At 41.4% G+C, this 18,923-nt stretch overlaps 1 protein-coding gene across 7 annotated transcripts in view; it reads left to right on the top strand.

Annotated features, from left to right (window-relative positions):
• Positions 1–18,923, top strand: part of OSBPL10 (oxysterol binding protein like 10) — a 328,443-nt gene that overhangs the window by 255,559 nt on the left and 53,961 nt on the right. For all 7 annotated transcript variants that reach the window (XM_073023669.1, XM_073023668.1, XM_008009363.3 and 4 more), the window contains one exon: positions 2,595–2,749. In XM_073023669.1, the coding sequence (XP_072879770.1) occupies positions 2,595–2,749 (155 nt within the window). The remainder of the gene's footprint in view (positions 1–2,594; positions 2,750–18,923) is intronic.

Here is an 18,923-nt window from a genome sequence, read left to right as displayed (position 1 = left end):
ACCAATCTCCAAAACTCTTTTCATCTTGCAAAACTGGAGCTCTTTACCTTTTAAACATTAACTCCCCATTCCCTCCCATCCACTCCCCAGCTTCCGGCAACCACCATTCTATTCTCTGTCTTTCTTTTGGCCATTTTTTATTTTTTAATTTTTAGGAGGCTATGACATGCACTCTTCTTAAAGTTTTCTATCTCTGATTTATTCAGCACATTCATATTGAGTGTACACTCTTTGCTAAACATGTTTGTGGTTCTGGGGACACTGCTGTGAGCAAGGGCGGTATCGTTCTTGTCCTCAAGGAGCTGACATTCCAGGGAGGAAAGAAAATCGACAAGTGAATGAGTGCGCCAATGAGTTCATACAGTGCTAAGTCCTGGGAAGACAGCAAATGGCCATGTGACAGAGAGTGCCTTTGGGGTGCTATTTTGGCCAGGGAGGTCCCAGACGGCCTTTCTGAGCAAGTGATATTTTAGCTGACTCCTGGATCGGTACAGGATACTTCCTCCCTGATGTAGAAGGACTGGAGGAACAGCCCTTTGGGAGGAAGGAGCAGCATGCACAAACACTCTAAGACCATCATGAACTTGGCACATTTGAGAAATGGAAAAATATACTGATGTAACTTGAGCATACTAAGCAACGGGGAGAAGAGAACAAAATGAGGCTGGGCAGGTCATAGAGCAAAGACAGGCAGCTTAGATTTGGTTCCAATTGCAATGATAAGCCACTTGGGGCCTTTATTAATTTATTTATTTTGAAACAGGGTCTCTCATTGTCACCCAGGCTGGAGTGCAGTGGTGAAATCTTGGCTCACTGTAGCCTCGACCTCCTGGGCTCAATCAATCCTGCCACTTCAGCCTCTCAAGTAGCTGGGACTATAGGTGCGTGTCACCATGCCCTGCTAATTTTTGTATTTTCTGTAGAGACAGGGTTTTGCCATGTTCCCCAGGCTGGACTCAAACTCCTGGGTTCAAGTGATTTACCCGCCTCAGCCGGGATCCTGAAGTGCTGGAGTTACAGGTGTGGGCCACCGTGTCTGGTCCACTTGAGGCTTTTAACAGTAGAGTTATGTGACCTAACACTTGACATTAAAAAAAGATTTTTGCATAAAAATACACTTGAGTTGGATAATACTGCATACAGCAGCATACAGATGCATAAGCACCGCACATACATGGTGTCTTCATCTGCCTCTGACAACCGGATTCCCCTGGGGATACGTCAGGAAAGTCTGGGATACCTGTAGACTTTTCTTTGAGTAATTCTAATGAAAAGGCTGACAGATAGTATTGCTTTATGGATGGAACATCTGAGGCCCTGAAATGTTGAATTTTTGTTCATGAGTCATTCTCTACTTTAGCCTAATTTTTCTTTATCATTTATTCTTGCTCTTAGACTTAGAACAGAATCTACAGAGTGTCAGTCAGCTAAGCTTGAGACTTATCTATTTTTTGTTGCCTTTTTTGGAGACGGGGTCTTGCATTGTCACCAAGGCTGGAATGCGGTGGCGTGAGTTGGGCTTACTGCGGCCTTGACCTCCTTGGCTCAATAGATCCTCCCACCTCAGCTACCCAAGTAGCTGGGACTCCAGGCTTGTGTCACCACACCTGGCTTATTTTAATATTTTTTGTAGGGATAGGGTTTCGCCTTGTTGCTTGGGTTGACCTCCAACTCCTGGGCTCAAGCGATCCTCCTGCCTCAGTCTCCCAAAGTGCTGGGATTATAGGCATGAGCCTCTGTGCCCACTGAGACCTATTTATTTGAATGGCAGAATTGCTATGGGGTAAAGAAATCCACCTCTGCCAACATGGCACTTGTATGCATATGTAACAAACCTGCACATCATGCACACATACCCTAAAACTGAAAGTATTAAAAAAGAAAAAAAAAAAGAAATCCACCTCTGGTTACTCTTGTTTCTATTAGTAGGTGTATAAAATATTCTACAATAATATGTGACCCTTAAAAAAACTATTAGAGTAAACGTCTCTTCCCCTCCCCCCACAGGGAGTTGGTGGAGGATTCGAAAAATGGCTTTTGGTTTGCCGGACTGCCATGTGTAAAAGTGTTCCTTGCTAGAATGGAATGAGTACCTGTGTCCTTGGTGATGGGACTTCCTGACATCTGCCACACCAAGCCACGTCTGAGGGCAGGGGTGGCATCCTGTGCTCACACTGCAGGCATCTTTTCTGAACCATGGCCATTGTGTCACTTGGAATTCAAACCCCGTTTTGAGCAGCCTATTTTTGATAGAATCTGACTTTTTATTGTGAATATTTAGAAATTTTTTAAAAGGTAAAAAACAAACAGACAAGAAAAACACCTTTATCTGGCTTTGGTAAATAGCAATTGTTTTTGTCCACTGTTGGGGAGTGAAACAGCCTGTGATGATTCTGATCTTGATATTATACAGAAACTAGTTCGTAAACAGATGATCAGAATCTGCACTTGGTACTTCATTCAAAACAAGCCCTCTGTGTTTTACATCATGCCCTTTTCAAGCAGGTCTCTTTAGACAGTGGGTACGAATATTTCATGAGCTATAAATGTTTAATTTGGAAAATACTTGGCATCATTCTAGGTCTTTATTTCAGAAAACATCCTGGGATGGCACGGGCCCAAGTCACATTCCACAGAGCAGCTGAAAAATGGGACACTTGGCTCTTTGCCATCAGCCAGTGCCAACATAACCTGGGCCATTTTACCAAACTCCACTGAAGATGAACAAACCTCACAGCCAGAGCCAGAGGTAAGCGTGCAGTCTTCTCAGTGCATTCGTGGCTTGTGTTATCGCTTGTTCAGAAATATAGTAATTATATTTGTAACTTGCTCATCTCTTTGTTTCAAGAGGAGACAAATTAAAAAATGGAAGAATTGCCTGGAGAGACAAAATCAGCTGTGTGCATGCCCGGCACTTCTCTTGTTCTTGTGTCTGGCAGCTGCTATGGGTGAATTGTGATCCTACGAATGAGGAATCTCCTATTTTCATTGAAATAGGAGTCATTTTAACTTTAAGTGGGAGAAATTCTAACAGACCCATTAACATGATGCTTATTGACATGATGGGAGCAGTTACAATATATTATGTCGCTCCCCTGAATAATGGCTTTTTCGTGTGGTTCCTGCTAATACAAGCCCTTGCCTCACATGCTCGATTCCTGCATGCTCCTGAGCCAGGCCGGGATCCGTGGGGCCATGGCCAACACTCCTTTTGGGCACTGAGCTGCAGCCCAGGTTCAGGCTGCCGAGGATATGCACTGCCTCGTCAGGAGAGCAGTCCCTGCAGATCCTGGTGACCAACCAGGCTCCAAGAGGCTTCATGGACTTTCTGTCATCTGTCCTCGGCTCGGCTTTCCTAACTCTGCCTCTTAAGTGGCAGCTGGAGGGGAGTGAAATGCAGTGTCTCCTTTTGTCAATATTATTTTGTGTCCTGAGTCCATTTTTGTTTTTCTTGTTCTTTTGATGCACATGATATAGTCTTGATACGGTCTCTTGAACTGGGCAGAGGCCTCCTTTAACCATGTGTTAGAGGTTGTTCTTAATTTCCATTGAAATCATTTTAACCTGAAAATTGTAGAACACTCACAAAATCTATTTGATAAAGTTGAAAGCCCCAAGGCAATGTCTTTGATCAAATGGTTTTGGTTATCAATGGAAATTTTTCTCCAAGCAGCATAGGATTATATTCTTGGGCAGTGATGTAGTAGCATAGCTCTTGTAAAGTCAGATTAGGCTGCCTACAAATATTTCATGGGCATCTTTAAGAGGCTTTAGAAGGGTATGAAGTGAATAGTGGCTGTGGATTTTTGAAAGGCGTTTGCTCTGTATGTACAAGGAGTTTCAGGGTCTAGAAACCCATGCAGCTGATGTGTAAGTGAATTAGAAGGTAAGTTGGCGACCATGTGAATGGTAGAGAAGTGAGTTATTAGATCTTTAGTGATCATTTTTTAGATCCTTATTTCTAGCAGCATTCTTGGGCAAAACCTAACTTACTTATTATGGCTCGTACTATTTCTGACTTTGTAAATCCTCCTTAGTGTTTCTTCTGTGTTTTTCTGATAGGTGTTCCCTCTGACCCCCAAGGTTTGAGGCCAAGTCTGTTGTTTTTTACACAAAGTTGTTGCCCACCTTGCCTCACCGGTCAGTAGCACTGGCAAAAAAAGTTAGCATACGATTATCTGTAAGAAATAACTAACTCCTGGCCGGGCACGGTGGCTCACGCCTCTAATCCAAGCACATTGGTAGGCCGAGGCTGGTGGATCACGAGGTCAGGAGTTCGAGACCAGCCTGACCAACATGGTGAAACCCCATCTCTACTAAAAATACAAAAATTAGCCGGGCGTAGTGGCACACACCTGTAATCCCAGCTACTCAGGAGGCTGAGGCAGGAGAATCGCTTGAACCCGGGAGGCAGAGGCTGCAGCAGTGAGCCAAGATCACGCCATTGCACACCAGCCTGGGCGACAGAACAAGGCACCATCTCAAAAAAAAAAAAAAAAAAAAAAAAGAGAGAAAAAAAAGAAATACCTAATTCCCAAATTCAACTTTAACAATAATATATCCTGAAGAAGAAGAACTAGCCAGACCTTTTTTCATTAAGGTAGGGAGACAGTCATTAATTTCTAGTTGTCATTTTTTCCCTTAATTGTTTTGTCAGAGCAAGGTAAGATTTTGTTTGATTCCATGTAGCAGAGAAGGTCTTACAGAGTAGAATCGTGTTTTGGTGATTTTCTGAGAAGGGAGAATTTTTGCAAAGACACCCCTCATTTTTTCCAGTGAGTGCTATGGCAGATGATTCTCAAAACCCAAACAGCTAGTAGAGCTTGGACACTAATTTTCTTCTTAGGCCATTGTGCCTTGCCACATTTTTTTGTCTTAATAGTTCAAAAAACTAGCAACATCCACACAATAGTTTTTCTGTCAGGAAAAAAAAAATGTTGCTATTGCCTCCTTTCTGTACATTGTGGAGGAATAACTTCTATATAGAATGAAGTGAAATTCCTAAAGGTTAAAAATGCCTTATGAGCAGGTCCTTAATGCTTTTGATCTAGAAAATATAGTTGCTTATGTGAGTGGTCATTGGGAAAGTAACTTTCAGAATTGTGGTTATTATGGTCATGTAGCTAAATTAACTATTGTCTTCTGGTTTACTGTTTAGAACATTTTAGGTCTTTGGGGGCATAAGTGGGATACCAAAGGTAGCTCCCCTCTGCTGGTTCTGGCTTCCCATAAAATAACCTACATCTGAAACAGTAATGCATTTTGAAGCTTAGTCTGTTTAATTCCCAGCAGAATAAAAGCTCAAAGAGCTGTATGTATTTAATACATGAGTTAAAAGAGCTGTGATTGGCTCTGTTATAAAATGTAATAATCTTATAATTTTATTCTGCTGGGGCTAGAACTAACTAAATGTGAAAATGAAATATTCTTCCATAATGAAATGAGTTAGGATCTTGGTTTTACCTATTTTTCAACGAAAAAACCATCTGAAATGTAAGTCTAGATGGAAAAAGGTTTTCGGTGTGTCGCTTCATCATATGCCTTACTTTAGGACAGGAAGGATGGTGATTGGAGTAGAGACTGTGGACCAAGCTCTCTGGACTTTTTCCTTTTTTTTTTTTTTTTTTTTTTTTGAGATTTTTTTTTTTTTCTGTCGCCAGGCTACAGTGCAGTGGCACAGTCGATCTCAGCTCACTGCAACCTCCACCTCCCGGGTTCAGGCGATTCTCATGCCTCAGCCTCCTGAGTAGCTGGGATTACAGGCACGCACCACCACACCCAGCTAATTTTTGTATTTTTAGTAGAGACGGGGGTTTCACCATGTTGGCCAGGTGATCTCGATCTCCTGACCTCGTGATCTGCCTGCCTTGACCTCCCCAAGTGTTGGGATTACAGGCGTGAGCCACCACGCCTGGCCACTCTCTTAACTTTCTTTCTACTTTCTCAATTGGAGAGATTGGAAACCTAACAGCTACATGTCCCAGACTTTCTTACAGTCGGATTTCTGAACACATTACAGGGAGATGCATTTGTGTGAGATTTGGAAGACCAAGTTCCTTCTGTTCATGCTGCTGGCAGGCAGTGGCGTGGAGGTTGGAGCGTTTAGAGGCAGCTGTCGTGGCCACACTCACAGGTCTAGGCCTTAGTCCCACCTCCATGGGTGTGGCAACAGCTTTCTGACCTCTGAATCACAGCCACCTACATTGTTGTGACCTTGAACTTAAAAGTCTAAGGGGCGTGCTGGGCGTGGTGGCTCATGCCAGTAATCCCAGCGCTTTGGGTGGTCGAGTTGGGCGAATCACGAGGTCAGGAGTTTGAGACCAGCCTGACCAACATGGTAAATCCCCATCTCTACTAAAAATACAAAAATGAGCTGGACGTGGTGGCATGTGCCTGTAATCCCAGTTACTCAGGAGGCTGAGGCAGCAGAATCACTTGAACCTGGGAGGCAGAGGTTGCAGTGAGCTGAGATTGTGCCACTGCACTCCAGGCTGGGTGACAGCGTAAGACTCTGTCCCCTCCAAAAAAGAAAAGTCTAATAGGGCCCCTGATGTCTGCTCCTCCAGCCTGTTTAATAATTTTATAGGCACCTAATTCCCATATCAAATTCCTTTCTGACTGCAACACCTGGAGTGGTTTCTGTTTTCTGCACCCGTTGTGACTGGTCGGGCTCTTGGCACAGGAGAGCCCAGGGCAATGAGGTAAACCCATCCTGAATGACAAGAGCTCACACATGACCATGCATACCCACCTTCCAGAGGACATATCTGAGCGACAAAACCTGAACTGTTTTTTTAAAAGTCAGATTTATTGAGGCATAATTCACCAACAATATAATACACCATTTTAAAATGAGAGGTTCTCAGTCTTAACAAATCAAAGTAGTATCCCTAATCCAAATCGAATTCCAAATCTGAATTAGATCTGAATTAAATCTGAATCCCTAATTCAAAATCTAAAATGCCCCCAAATCTGAAACTTTTTTAAGGCCGACATGACCCTCATAGGAAATGCTCCTTGGAATGTTTTGGATTTCAGATTTTTGGATTTGGGATGCTCAACTGGTATAATGCAAAAATTCCAACATCCAAAAAAATTCAAAATCCAAAACACTTCTTCTCCCAGACATTTCAGGTGATGGATACACAACCTGTATAGAACAGTTCTACTGACCCCAAATTCCCTCATGCCCCTTTACAGTCAAATCTGTTCCCCAGCCCTTGGCAACCACTGATCTATTATTTGTCCCTATGGTTTTGTTTTTCCCGGAATGTCATGTGTAGGGAATCATGCAGGATATAGCCTTTTGAGTAGGGCTTCCTTCATATAGTGTAATGCATTTGAGATTCATCCTTGTTACGGGAATCATACTAATGCATTCCTTTTGCATTGAATAGTACTCATGGGATCTACAGTTTACCCATTCACTAGTTGAAGAGCATTTGTTAACTTTAAAAACTTTCTCACATTTTTTATGGGTAAGCTGGAAAGGGGGAGCAATGAAAAATAATGTGTTAATTATTTGAGGGTAAATATCTGGTGCCCAGATACCTACCCCTGGCCTTAGGACCATCAGGACTATAGCCCTGCCCCTGGAGACTGTAAGCAGAGTGTTTTTAAGCCTGTTCCTCAAGAGCACACCGTCAACTCTTGTCATCCCGTGTTGACTGTCCCAGTTAGCAGCTTTGCCTAGTTAGTTGTCTGGATTACAGTGGCAACAGTGCTATCAAGAGACCACATCCTCCATACCCCCGCAAATCTAGCAGGTGTAGAAAAACTTATAATGTCTTTATGTACTGAGTACTATATCAGCATATAAGTTAGCTAAATGGACTTTGGTTAAAAAATTGCATAACTGAATTTTCAAGTAAACATGTCCCAATCATCCCTTTCCAAAGGAAGAAAAATTGTTTTAAGAATAAAGGAAGGAGACTGATATAAAAGATTTAGCTGAGTTCTGTGTCAAGAATTTTCATGCTTTTGATTGAATCATCATTTTAGCCCTGAACTTTTGAACTAGTTAACAACCCATAAAGCTGTCCATTTGAAATCCTCTGATGTTCAACTTGAAGCCTGGCCAGTACAATCCCCTCAACACATTTTTATCATTTTTTAAAATTTTTTATCCCCATGATACATAATTGTATAGGTAGATGTTAGTTGCGGATGTATCCAGTGTGGGATGGTGATAGATTTTTAGAGATGAGCAAGGTTAATATGTTGTTTTGATCCTTTAAATAATTCTTTTGAATCTTGTAATCTTGTAAGTTTTTTTGAAACATGTGACACATATTTATTTGTGGTCAACAGTTTGAGGAGTGAGGCAGCTATCACTGACTTAGGATGATTGAAAATCACTTTATTGAATCCTGTGATAACCTCACAGAGTTTAATTCCAATTGGTTGCTGCATAGGAAATATCATTGATCAAGTTCAAAATTTGTTATAAGTAAATTTTGTGGGATTATCCTTCCACACTCCACTCCTCATCTCTCATCATCAAACAGACTATATCTCCTTCCAAGAATCTGTAGAATAGACTTTTTTTTTTCCTTTTGAATCATGACCTTTGGTTCACTAAATCTTAGAATAGTCTTTAGGAGTCAAATGGCCACTCCCCAAACTGGAGTGGTTGTGTAACTTGCCAAGCATCACAGAACTTAGATTGACACAAAATTGATATCTGGACTTGCTTTCTCCCAAGCTAGTGCTCTTTCCTTCTTACTACACCATCTCCTATATTGGGTAGGATTCTTTCAGATGCAAATAATAGGAAACCCTACAATTAATAGCTCAAATAGTAATAAATTTAAGCCTGGGCATAGTGGCTCATACCTGCAGTCCCAGCATTTTAGGAGGTCAAAGCAGGAGGATTACTTGAGGCGAAGAGGTCAAGACCAACCTGGGCAACATAGACCCTGTCTCTACAAAAAAAATAAAAATTAGCCAGGCAATGGGGGTACGTGCTGATGGTCCCAGCTACTCGGGAGGCTGAGGTGGGAGGATTGCTTGAGCCTGGGAGGTTGAGGCTGCAGTGGGCTGTGATCACACCACTGCATTAGAACCTTGGTGACAGAGTGAGATCCAGTCTCAGAAAATAATAATAATAAATTTTTGCACAAAAGAATTCTGGAAGTAGGTGCTTCCATGTCTGGCGCAGCAACTCATGATGGCCTCAAAGATACAAGTTTCTTCCATTCCTCCTCCTGTTTATCGTTATGCTTGTCATTTCATGGTGACAGCATCATAGCTGTATCCTAAATATTGCATCCTCACAACATATCCTTTAAAAGAAAGGATGGGAACCCTTCTCAAGACACTTTTTGAGGCCGGGTGCAGTGGCTCACGCCTGTAATTCCAGCACTTTGGGAGGCCGAGGCAGGTGGATCATGAGGTCAGCAGATCGAGACTGTCCTGGCCAACATGGTGAAACGCTGTCTCTACTAAAAATACAAAAAATAGCTGGGCGTGGTGGAGGGTGCCTATAATCCCAGCTACTTGGGAGACTGAGGAAGGAGAATCACTTGAACTTGGGAGGCGGAGGTTGCAGTGACCTGAGATCGCGCCACTGCACTCCAGCCTGGCAACAGAGCGAGACTCTGTCTCAAAAAAAAAAAAAAAAAAGACACTTTTTGTTTGGGAAGTGAAGTCCCCTTAGTACACTCCCCCTGTTATCTCACAGCCAGAACTAGATCACACACTTACTCCAAGACCCATAACTGGTGGTGGGTCACTGGATTTTCATGAGCCACCCTCCCTGGCTATGGAGCGTGCCTTACCTGAGATCAAAGGGATCTCAGATCCCAGAGAGACCAGAATTGGGTTTTTGTCAGCAAGAGAAAAGAGGGTATTGGCTTTTGGGTAGTGGTAGATTGTGTCTGCTGTACCCCTGATCTACCTCAAGTAGGTTTTCTTCATGCAGGGGTCATCTTCAGCCCCACAAGACTTTTCTGACCTGGCCGTTTCATCTCATAGACCTAATTCTTTGAGGGAAGACACTATGTGTGATTCTTCTCTGGAAACTCCAGACTATTTAGGAAAGTATGACGCACATAGCAGATACTCTAAGTATGTAATGAATGAATGTGAACGATGAGGTTCATTGGTAGTGTTCATGACTTACGGGCATGTTTCCCTCTTGTTCTCATCTCTGTGCTCCTCCCTATGGCTTCCGGGAGTTCCAGTAGAAGTAAGTTTAACCTGTTGAGTGGCCTATGACTTACATATGCTGCTGTGATGAAAGATGCATCCATGGCCACTGTCCTGGAGCTCTCCAGGCAGAAGATGCTTCTGTGAATTGGTCCATTCCTTGTCAGTGGCCTTGATCAGCTATCTAACAGGTGCTAAGTGGTTGTAGTTATATGTGGAATTATTTTTGTGGGAGGGTCCCTGATCATGGGATAGAATTCTTATTATAATCTTTTAGAAGAGCTGCTGAAGACATTCCATTTAGATCCTCACACTAAAGGAATAACCAATGATTTGATTAGCCGGATTTTTTCTTTTTCTCTTCTGGCTGTTGTTGGTCTGGAGGGAAAGTAGTTCATCCTTCAGACAAATGTAGAAGATATGCTTCCTAGCTATCAGACCCTCAGGACTCACTGAAAATCAGAAAGAGCCAGACTCTTCTTATGCTTAAAAATACACTGCTCCTTCATCAGTTTGTTCTGTGTTCCAGTATAGTAAGACAGTGATGATTTATCTAGGCAATTATTTTATTCACTCAGCAGATATTGAGCTCTTATTATATAGTGGGCATTGAATGGAGCCTGCCCTTAGTTTAGCAGGTTTTCATAACCCAGTTTATTAGCTCTGTACATGTTTCATAATAGTTATAATTATTCTGTATAGCATGAGATTAGCAGCAAGAGAAATGTCTTTTAGCCAAGTGACGTTTCCACAGTTAGTACCCTAAGACTATGTAGGTCCTGGTGTCATGTGGTTGTGGCTCTACGTATGGCCTGTGGCAGTTGAGATGACCATCTGTGAGATGACGTGGAATTTGAAGATGTGCTTCTGTGGTTATCTCGTAGGCTCTACCGCCTCCTATGGTTAAGAGCTCCTCCTGTCTGTCTTGCACAACAGCATCTTTCTGCCCCTCCTTCCTTCTCGTTCTTAGCAACTCACAATGTCATCATCACACACAAGCCTGAGCCCTGCACACATTTTTCAAGAACTTGTTCGACTTGGTTTCCGGCAGCTTTCATGAGCTCTCTGAGTACAAGGCACGAGAGTATATTTTTCTGTGTCGTTTTGGGGGATTCATTTCAGCTGATGCTCATTTTTCAAGGATTTTTTCTTTCCTCTATTGCTTTTCTCTTCCTCTCTTCCTTTTCTGTGGGTGATAAGGTCTTGCTTCTTGGGGAGGGTGTTGTTTTTACAAGAGAGGAGGGGAATAGAGTGGAAGGTCTGAAATCATGCCTTTGCTATGGCCAGTAGGATATGTCCTGGGGCTTTTAATGGGTTCCGACACTGGACTGAGGACTGAGAGAGTCTTTGACAGTGGCCTTAGGAGTGTTCGGGGTGTCGCCTTCCTTCTCTCCCCTCCCCCGGGGTCTGTGTGGCTTTGTGACGTAAACACCCACCAGAGTGCTGGAGAGGTAGCCACCTTGGATTTGCCAACTGTGAACTGGAGCCAAATGAAAAAACTAAGCACCAGGTCGTATAATCTATCCTGCAGCAGTACTCAAGGGATTAAACGCTTTGAAACTGGTGAATGAAAAGGGCTTCAAGCCCTGCAATGTTTAGTCTGAGTTTTCCCTCCTCTTTCCCCTTTTCTCTTTTCCATTCATTCTTGTTGCCACAAAGGGAGAAAGTCAGGTCTGAACCCCAGAGATGAAGAGTTGAAGAGATTGTGGCGATGTGGTACGAAAAGTTTTAGTATTCTGTTGTTTGGGGGTATTTAGTCTCACCCTCTAAACATGGCCCTAAATTTCACAGCTCCCTCTGCTTCCTTCTCACTTGCCTAGTTCTATGAAATTATACCAGTATAAATGAGCTTTTCACCATCTGCCTGGCTTATATTTGTATTTGCCCACGGTGAATGACTATTTTAAAAGTGATTTATTTTCTGGCCCTGATGACGCTCACTTTCTAAAGATGAAAAGTCAACGCTCAGAGATTTATGATCCTGGGGAAAGAATGTTAAGGGAGAAAAGAGTAAAATATTTCTCACATCTGCTTTGGGCTTCGGCTGAGTTAATCGATGAGTTCTTGTATCCCTTTTGTAATTTGAATTGAGTTTTGTAGATGGCTTATGGTTCTATGCATTGCAGGCGTTTACTGTGTGCTAAATAATAATTGTAAATTTAAAATTCTTTTGGTACTGATGATGGATGTGAGCCACTAGGGGGAAAGTTTGTGTGTGTGTGTGTGTGTGTGTGTGTGTGTGTGTGTGTGTGTATGAAACAGAGCAAGTGAGTGAGTCATAGAGTTATCTTTAAGTTCTGGCAGTGTTTTTCAGATCTTATGGATATAGGAATCAAATAGCCGTTCTGTAGTACTTGAAAGTACTGTACCAGCAGCTGTTTGACTATCCATCCAGTCCCCAGCCATGCCGGGACCGTAGCCTTCCTCACCCCTGAAGATACTGGAGCAGCCCTGACCAAGGCCATGGGCTCCATGAGGTGCCCTGTGGAGTTGGGTGTCATGTGGTGCTCTGTCACCACTGTCTTTTCTCTCTCTCAGACAACAATGTGCTCCTGTCCCTTCCACTCTCCACCCTTTTCTCTGTCATTCACCATCTACAGCCTGTGCTGGATGGTCCTCGTGTCACGTAAAGTTCTCCCTATTGGCTCTAGTGGTCCCATGAAATGACCACATTAGCAGTAAGTATAAGCAGAGTGGTGGACACACAGCCGTGCGAAGGAGGAGGAACTGTAGCTGTTTTGGAAATGAACTGAAATGCAGTCGAGAGCAGTGTATCAATCCCGAAAACCCTGGCAGTGCTCTTTAGATTGCTCCAAATCTCCATTCCCCTTTTTCTTGATCATCTCATCAGAATTGCTTTTCTTTAAAATATATAAGATACGTATATAACTTTGTTAATATTTACAAATTAATACTGTAAGAGTATCAAATCTTAATTTATTTATAGCAAACGTATTTAGCCCTCATTATGAGTTTAATACAGCTTTGTAGGTTACCCTGGAAACCTCATGAATGATGGTTACTTTTTGGAAAATGTGTTTCAGATTCCAAATATCTTCTTTTTACTAGCTTATGTACTAAAATGCAGAGCCAGCTTGTAGTTCTGACTTTAAAAAAATATATGTGTGTATATAATGTAATTCAAGGAGAAAACTACTCCTTTGAAGGATGTGAACTTTTCTTATAGAAGATTGATACTAATTTCATGTATTGAATTGAGAAAAGAAATGGAAGCAAGAGGGACTTACATTTATGTTTACGTGGCTTTTAAAAATTCCATTTTGATGAGTTTTTAGTGCTAAAACATTTATTTAGAATGGAATATTATATAGAAATTCCCATAATGGGAAATTCTTGCCCATTTTAGATATTGCTGTGCTAGATCAGTGGTTCTCAAGCAGATGAGTGGGGACTGTTGTGCCCTGCAGACATGGGGGGCAGGTGCTCACGACGGTCATTGACTAGGGCTTGTGAGAAGCCTTTATAAACTTCACTCTCCACCTCACAAAAGCCAGGTTTTTGTTTGTATCATCTGAGAATACAGGTTCTTTGATGGACGCAATCAATTGGTTGGACATAAGATACAAAATCATAATGAAAACAAGAGATTCTGTTTTTGATAATTTGGCTGTTAAGATGAGTTTAAAAAAAAAAATGTCCAAGTTCCAAGGGTATTTTGGGGAAGTGCAGTTAAATTGTTGCATTTCTAGGTTGGTGAGAATGAGGTGAATAATCAGCATTTGGGTCTCTTTAAGCTGTTTCATGATGGGGGATGGGGATTAACATGATGTCTCTCTGGAGCCCCAGCTATGGAGTCTGACAAAGCACTTTGAACCCAAGCTCTTTCAATGATTGCCTGTAAGAATGTAAGCATGTGAATTAGTAATGGTTGTATAATGGTATTTCCTGATGAAAGTGTTGTAAACATCATATGAGATCATATATCGCCAGTGTCCAGCTCAGTGCCTGGCACTCAATAGTAAATCCTTATTAAAATTGTTCTTTGGCTGACCTAGGTTATCTTTATTTGTAGATATGAAGTATATTGGGAAACACTTAAGAACATGTGTTGTCATGCTATTCTGGGCTAAGCAAGATTCATTTCTCTTTTGTTTGTCTTCCAAAGGAGTAGTCTGGGTGTAAATAATGACATCTGCCATTTATATAATGGAGCATGGTTTACAAAGGGCTTCCACTAATAACTTATTCAAATATGGCATCTCCACATAGAGCTAATTTAATAATCATCAGGCTAGTTCTGTTGCTGGTGTCTTGCCTGGGTTTTCTCTGAGGAAGTCCTAAAGTCACCTGGCATGGCCCCAGGTCCATGAGCATCCACAGGTGGGAAGCCCAGGTAGCTGACTTTCACAGCACATCCCCGGCTGGTGCATCAGAGGAAATCTGTGTATATGGAAATAAAGGAAATATAAGTAGGTCATATTAGATTCCCGTTGCTGCTATAACAAATTACCACAAATGTATTCTCTTACAGTTGTGTTGGTTAGAAGTCTGACACAGGTCTCAGTGGGCTAAACTTAAAGTGTTAGAAGGGCTGTGTTGCTTTCTGAACGCTGTAGGGTAGAATCTGTTTCCTTGGCTTTCCCGGCTGCTAGAGGCTGCCTGCATTCCTTGGCTTGGGCCCATTGCTCCATCTTCAGAGCCAACAGCATTGCATCTCATTGACCCTGCTTCCATAGTCCCATCTCCCTCTGACTTCCCTCTTCTACCTCCCTCTTCCACTCTTAAGACCCCTTGTGATTACACAGAGCTCACCCAGATAATCTAGGAAAATCTCTCTGTTTTAAGATCAGCTGATTAGCAAACTCAATTCCATTTGCAACCTTAATTTCCCATTGCCATGTAACCTAACATATCAGGACCTGAACGTCTTTGGGCCTTTTTTTTTTTTTTTTTTTTTTTTTTTCTTTTTTTTTTTTGGACACAGAGTCTTGCTCTATTGCCCAGGCTGGAGTGCAGTGGCACGATCTTGGCTGTAGTGCAGTGGCGTGATCAAGCGATTCTCATGCCTCAGCCTCCCCAATAGCTATGATTACAGGCAGCCACCACCATGCCTGGCTAATTTTTTATATTTTCAGTAGAGATGGGGTTTTGCCATGTTGCCCAGGGTGGTCTTGAACTCCTGAGCTCAGACAGTCTTCCCGCCTTGGCCTCCCAAAGTGCTAAGATTACAGGCATGAGCCACCACGCCCAGCCGTCTTTGGGCCATTTTCCCACCTATAGCAGCAGGGGAGTTGACTGGCATTCACAGAATACATTACATAGAGCATGGAGTTAAAACTAGGCTCAACCTCTGGCTGGTGGAAATTAAGCAAGTTGTTCTGTTCCCTTTGAGGAAAGCGGTCAGCTCAGCTGGACTCATTATTGGAAAATAAGTGCCTGGCTTTGCTTTTTATACACAGTGAAGCCTTTTCAAACTTGCTTTTCTCAGGCTGCCCCTGCCTTTGCCACTGTCTTCCTCCCTGTACCTCCCATGAGCCTCAGAATTCAGCCGGACATGAAACCATGATGTCTCATTTTTTACAGTTTTACAATTCATGCTTTGGCAGTAGTAGGAGGATGATTTTTAAAATTATTGTAAAACAGCATAATTATTGCATTAAAATACAGTAGAAACCTATAGGAAGTCAGAAATAAAAACCCCGTATCTCCTTTTGATGCCACCTCCTTAGAAGAAGCCACTGTGTGTCTCTTATGGGAAATTTGTACAGCAAACATATATATATATATATTTATTTATTTTTAACTTTTTTTTATACCAGTGGAATCACAGTATGAATAATGTTCTGTGGCTTTTCAATTTGACAATATATCTTAGGTGTCTTCACATGTCAGTATGTAGAGATTGTCTGCATTCTTTTGAACAGCTACAAAGCCATTCCAGTCTATGAATATATCTATGGAGTTATGTGCTGTATTTTATTTAACTAGTGATTTATTTAACTAGACCCTAGGAGTGACATTTACATTGTCTAGTTTTTCATTATTATAAATTGTCCTCTACACATATTATGTACACTTACAGAAATATATCTTATATAGGGAAACTTTCCAGCAGTGAAATTTAACTGAAATTCAGTTAACAAATGTGGGGATTTAAAGTTTGATAAGTATTACCACGTTGCCCTCCAAGAGTAAGCCAAATGTATACTTTCTCAGCCACTGTATGAGGGTTGCTATTATCCTGTCTCTTACCCTTAAGGAATGAATGTCAAACTCTTATTTTATTTCCAGTTTATTTTTAAGATAAATGGTATCTTGTTTTTAATTTCCTTCTTTATAATTATGAATGAAGTTAAGCATATTTTCACATTTATTAGCCATTCATATTTCCTTTGTCTTTAACATCTTGTTCATAGTCTTTGCATATTTTTCAGTTGGGTTATTGGACTTCCTAATTAACGTTTTCTAAGACTTCTTTTAATATACCAAGCCAGTGAATTTTTAATAATGTGGAGCAAGTATTTTTCCACCTTTTGGGTGCATTTTTCAAGGTAAGAAGCAGTAACAACAATCATGATTATGTCCCCGCTGTAAAATTTTTTCTCATGAAGATCCCTTAGCTTGAAGCGTTTTGAGAGTCAGATTCCCCTTACATCCTTTTATAATTTAGCATCAGTTTAAAATTCAGCTCCAGGATTTTATGTGCTGCTGTCGAGGAACACCCACTGGAATGAGCCAGCAGGTGATTCTGCGTGTGGGCTGTGCTGTAGGGATGAACAGCAGCTTTGGGAATGTACACTAACTGGTATATATACATTTATCCTTCCTGGCAACATCATCTGGCAAGACTCTAGCAGTCCTCTTGTTAAGAGAACTGCACCATGTGGAGAGGTGGTTTTTCTACCCTCACTTTCTTGCTGGTCTAGGTCCTTGCTTGAAAACAAAGTGAAAATATGTAGAGAGATGCATTCCACGGAGGTTCTGATTTGGACCTTCCATCCCCATCCAGGGTCTGATGTTACTGGTTTTTAATGCAGTTTTATGCAGGATGCTTGTCAAGTTGAAAAAAACAATATATTTATTCCGTAAAAATGAAACACTTAATGACATAAACACTTTTTAAAAGAAATTCAAAGACATTGGATTAAGTATAGCATGATAAAATATTCAGTTAAATATCAATTTCCAATAAAGTGTCACATACTCTGTTATTTTGAAACTTTTGAAACTCACATGAAGGATGTGTTTCATGATCCTGTTTTATGAAAATGGGAGGAAGATGTGTTCAGGAGTAGAGAAGTCTGTCAAAATCTCTAAATTGACAAATTCTCTAAAGTGACAGAAAACCTAGCTTGGAAAGTCATCATGGAGTTATTTTATGCTACAGAAATGGAAATTCTAGGGCCGGGCATGGTGGCTCACGCCTGTAATCCCAGCACTTTGGGAGGCCAAAGCAGGCAGATCACGAGGTCAGGAGACTAAGACCATCCTGGCTAACACTGTGAAACCCTGTCTCTACTAAAAATACAAAAAATTAGCCAGGTGTGGTGTCATGTACCTGTAGTCCCAGCTACTCGGGAGGCTGAGGCAGGAGAATTTGGTTGAACCTGGGAGGCAGAGGTTGCAGTGAGCCGAGATCATGCCACACTCCAGCCTGGGCAACAGAGTGAGACGAAGAAGAAGAAAAGAAAGAAAGAAAGAAAGAAAAAAAAAAAAAGCAAATTCTGTGCAACAGAGTGATACAAACAAAAACTAGAATATGTAGTATTTAAAGGATCGTAAGTCCTACCTGAGCACAGTTACGTCTTAAAATTCACCTTCTTTTTGTGCTAAATATAAGAATCCCACTGTTCTGATTATTAATAGTGCTACTACATATGGTTTGTGTTACCCCAGGATGATTTCAGCTGTCTCACAAATTTCCCCTGGAAGTTTTCAGTGAATGAAGCATTTGAGAGTAGGACAAAGCAGAGCATGATAATGTGACAGTTTTTAAAGTAGAGGACATAGTGAGCCTCATTTGGATTTTATGGCAGTTGGATTATATGAAGAAAATATGAATTGCTGCAATTACCCTCTTACATCCTGAATATCATTTCACATCTGAGTAAAAGTATGGGGAAACCTTTTAATAGCCTATGTCACTGTGGCTAGAAAAATGGACACACATAATGCAAATTAAGGAGAATAGAAAATGCTTGCTGTTTGGACCAAAAGATATTGAGTGGGATGTAGAGATTGTAGCTTTATAATGGGGCATTATTGGTGCCTCCTCATTGTGGAATTAAGGACTGTGGTAGTTTTGCTCTTGGTTTATTTCTTTTCTTCTACGAAATGCTAGAGCCTGTTTTCTGCTAGATGCTTTCTTCTTGGTTTGTTAATATTTACAGAAATCAGGACAGAATAGGTGTATACCAGAGTTGTCTTTAAGAAAAATGAAAAGAATAAAACGTGAGCTTTGGGTTGTTTCTGATATTCCTAGCTCTTGATCTGCTTGTGGTACCAAATCACTGGTTTGAGAGTCGGAAGATAATGGTCCAGAAACTACCTATTGAAGCAAAACGGGGTGGACTTGCTAGTTTTTGTCCCTTAAAGACTACTACCCTGTATGTATTGATATGTGCCTGGCACAGGGAAAGTCCTCAATAAATGTGCCTTCCGTGTGGCCTGGAGAGAACATTATAACATTATCAGAAGAGTTCTTAATGCATTTTGCTTTTTCCATTATTCATGATGCAGTCCCTTTTGGCCTGCAAAGAACAGTAAATGCCTCTTGCTTCTAATGACTTGTAAATCAAAACTGTTCTGTGGTT

This window comes from Chlorocebus sabaeus, chromosome 15 (genome assembly GCF_047675955.1).
Source record: "Chlorocebus sabaeus isolate Y175 chromosome 15, mChlSab1.0.hap1, whole genome shotgun sequence".
Classification (NCBI taxonomy): Eukaryota; Metazoa; Chordata; class Mammalia; order Primates; family Cercopithecidae; genus Chlorocebus; species Chlorocebus sabaeus.
Note: the sequence above shows the minus strand (reverse complement) of the source record. Positions and strands in the feature narration are given on the sequence as shown.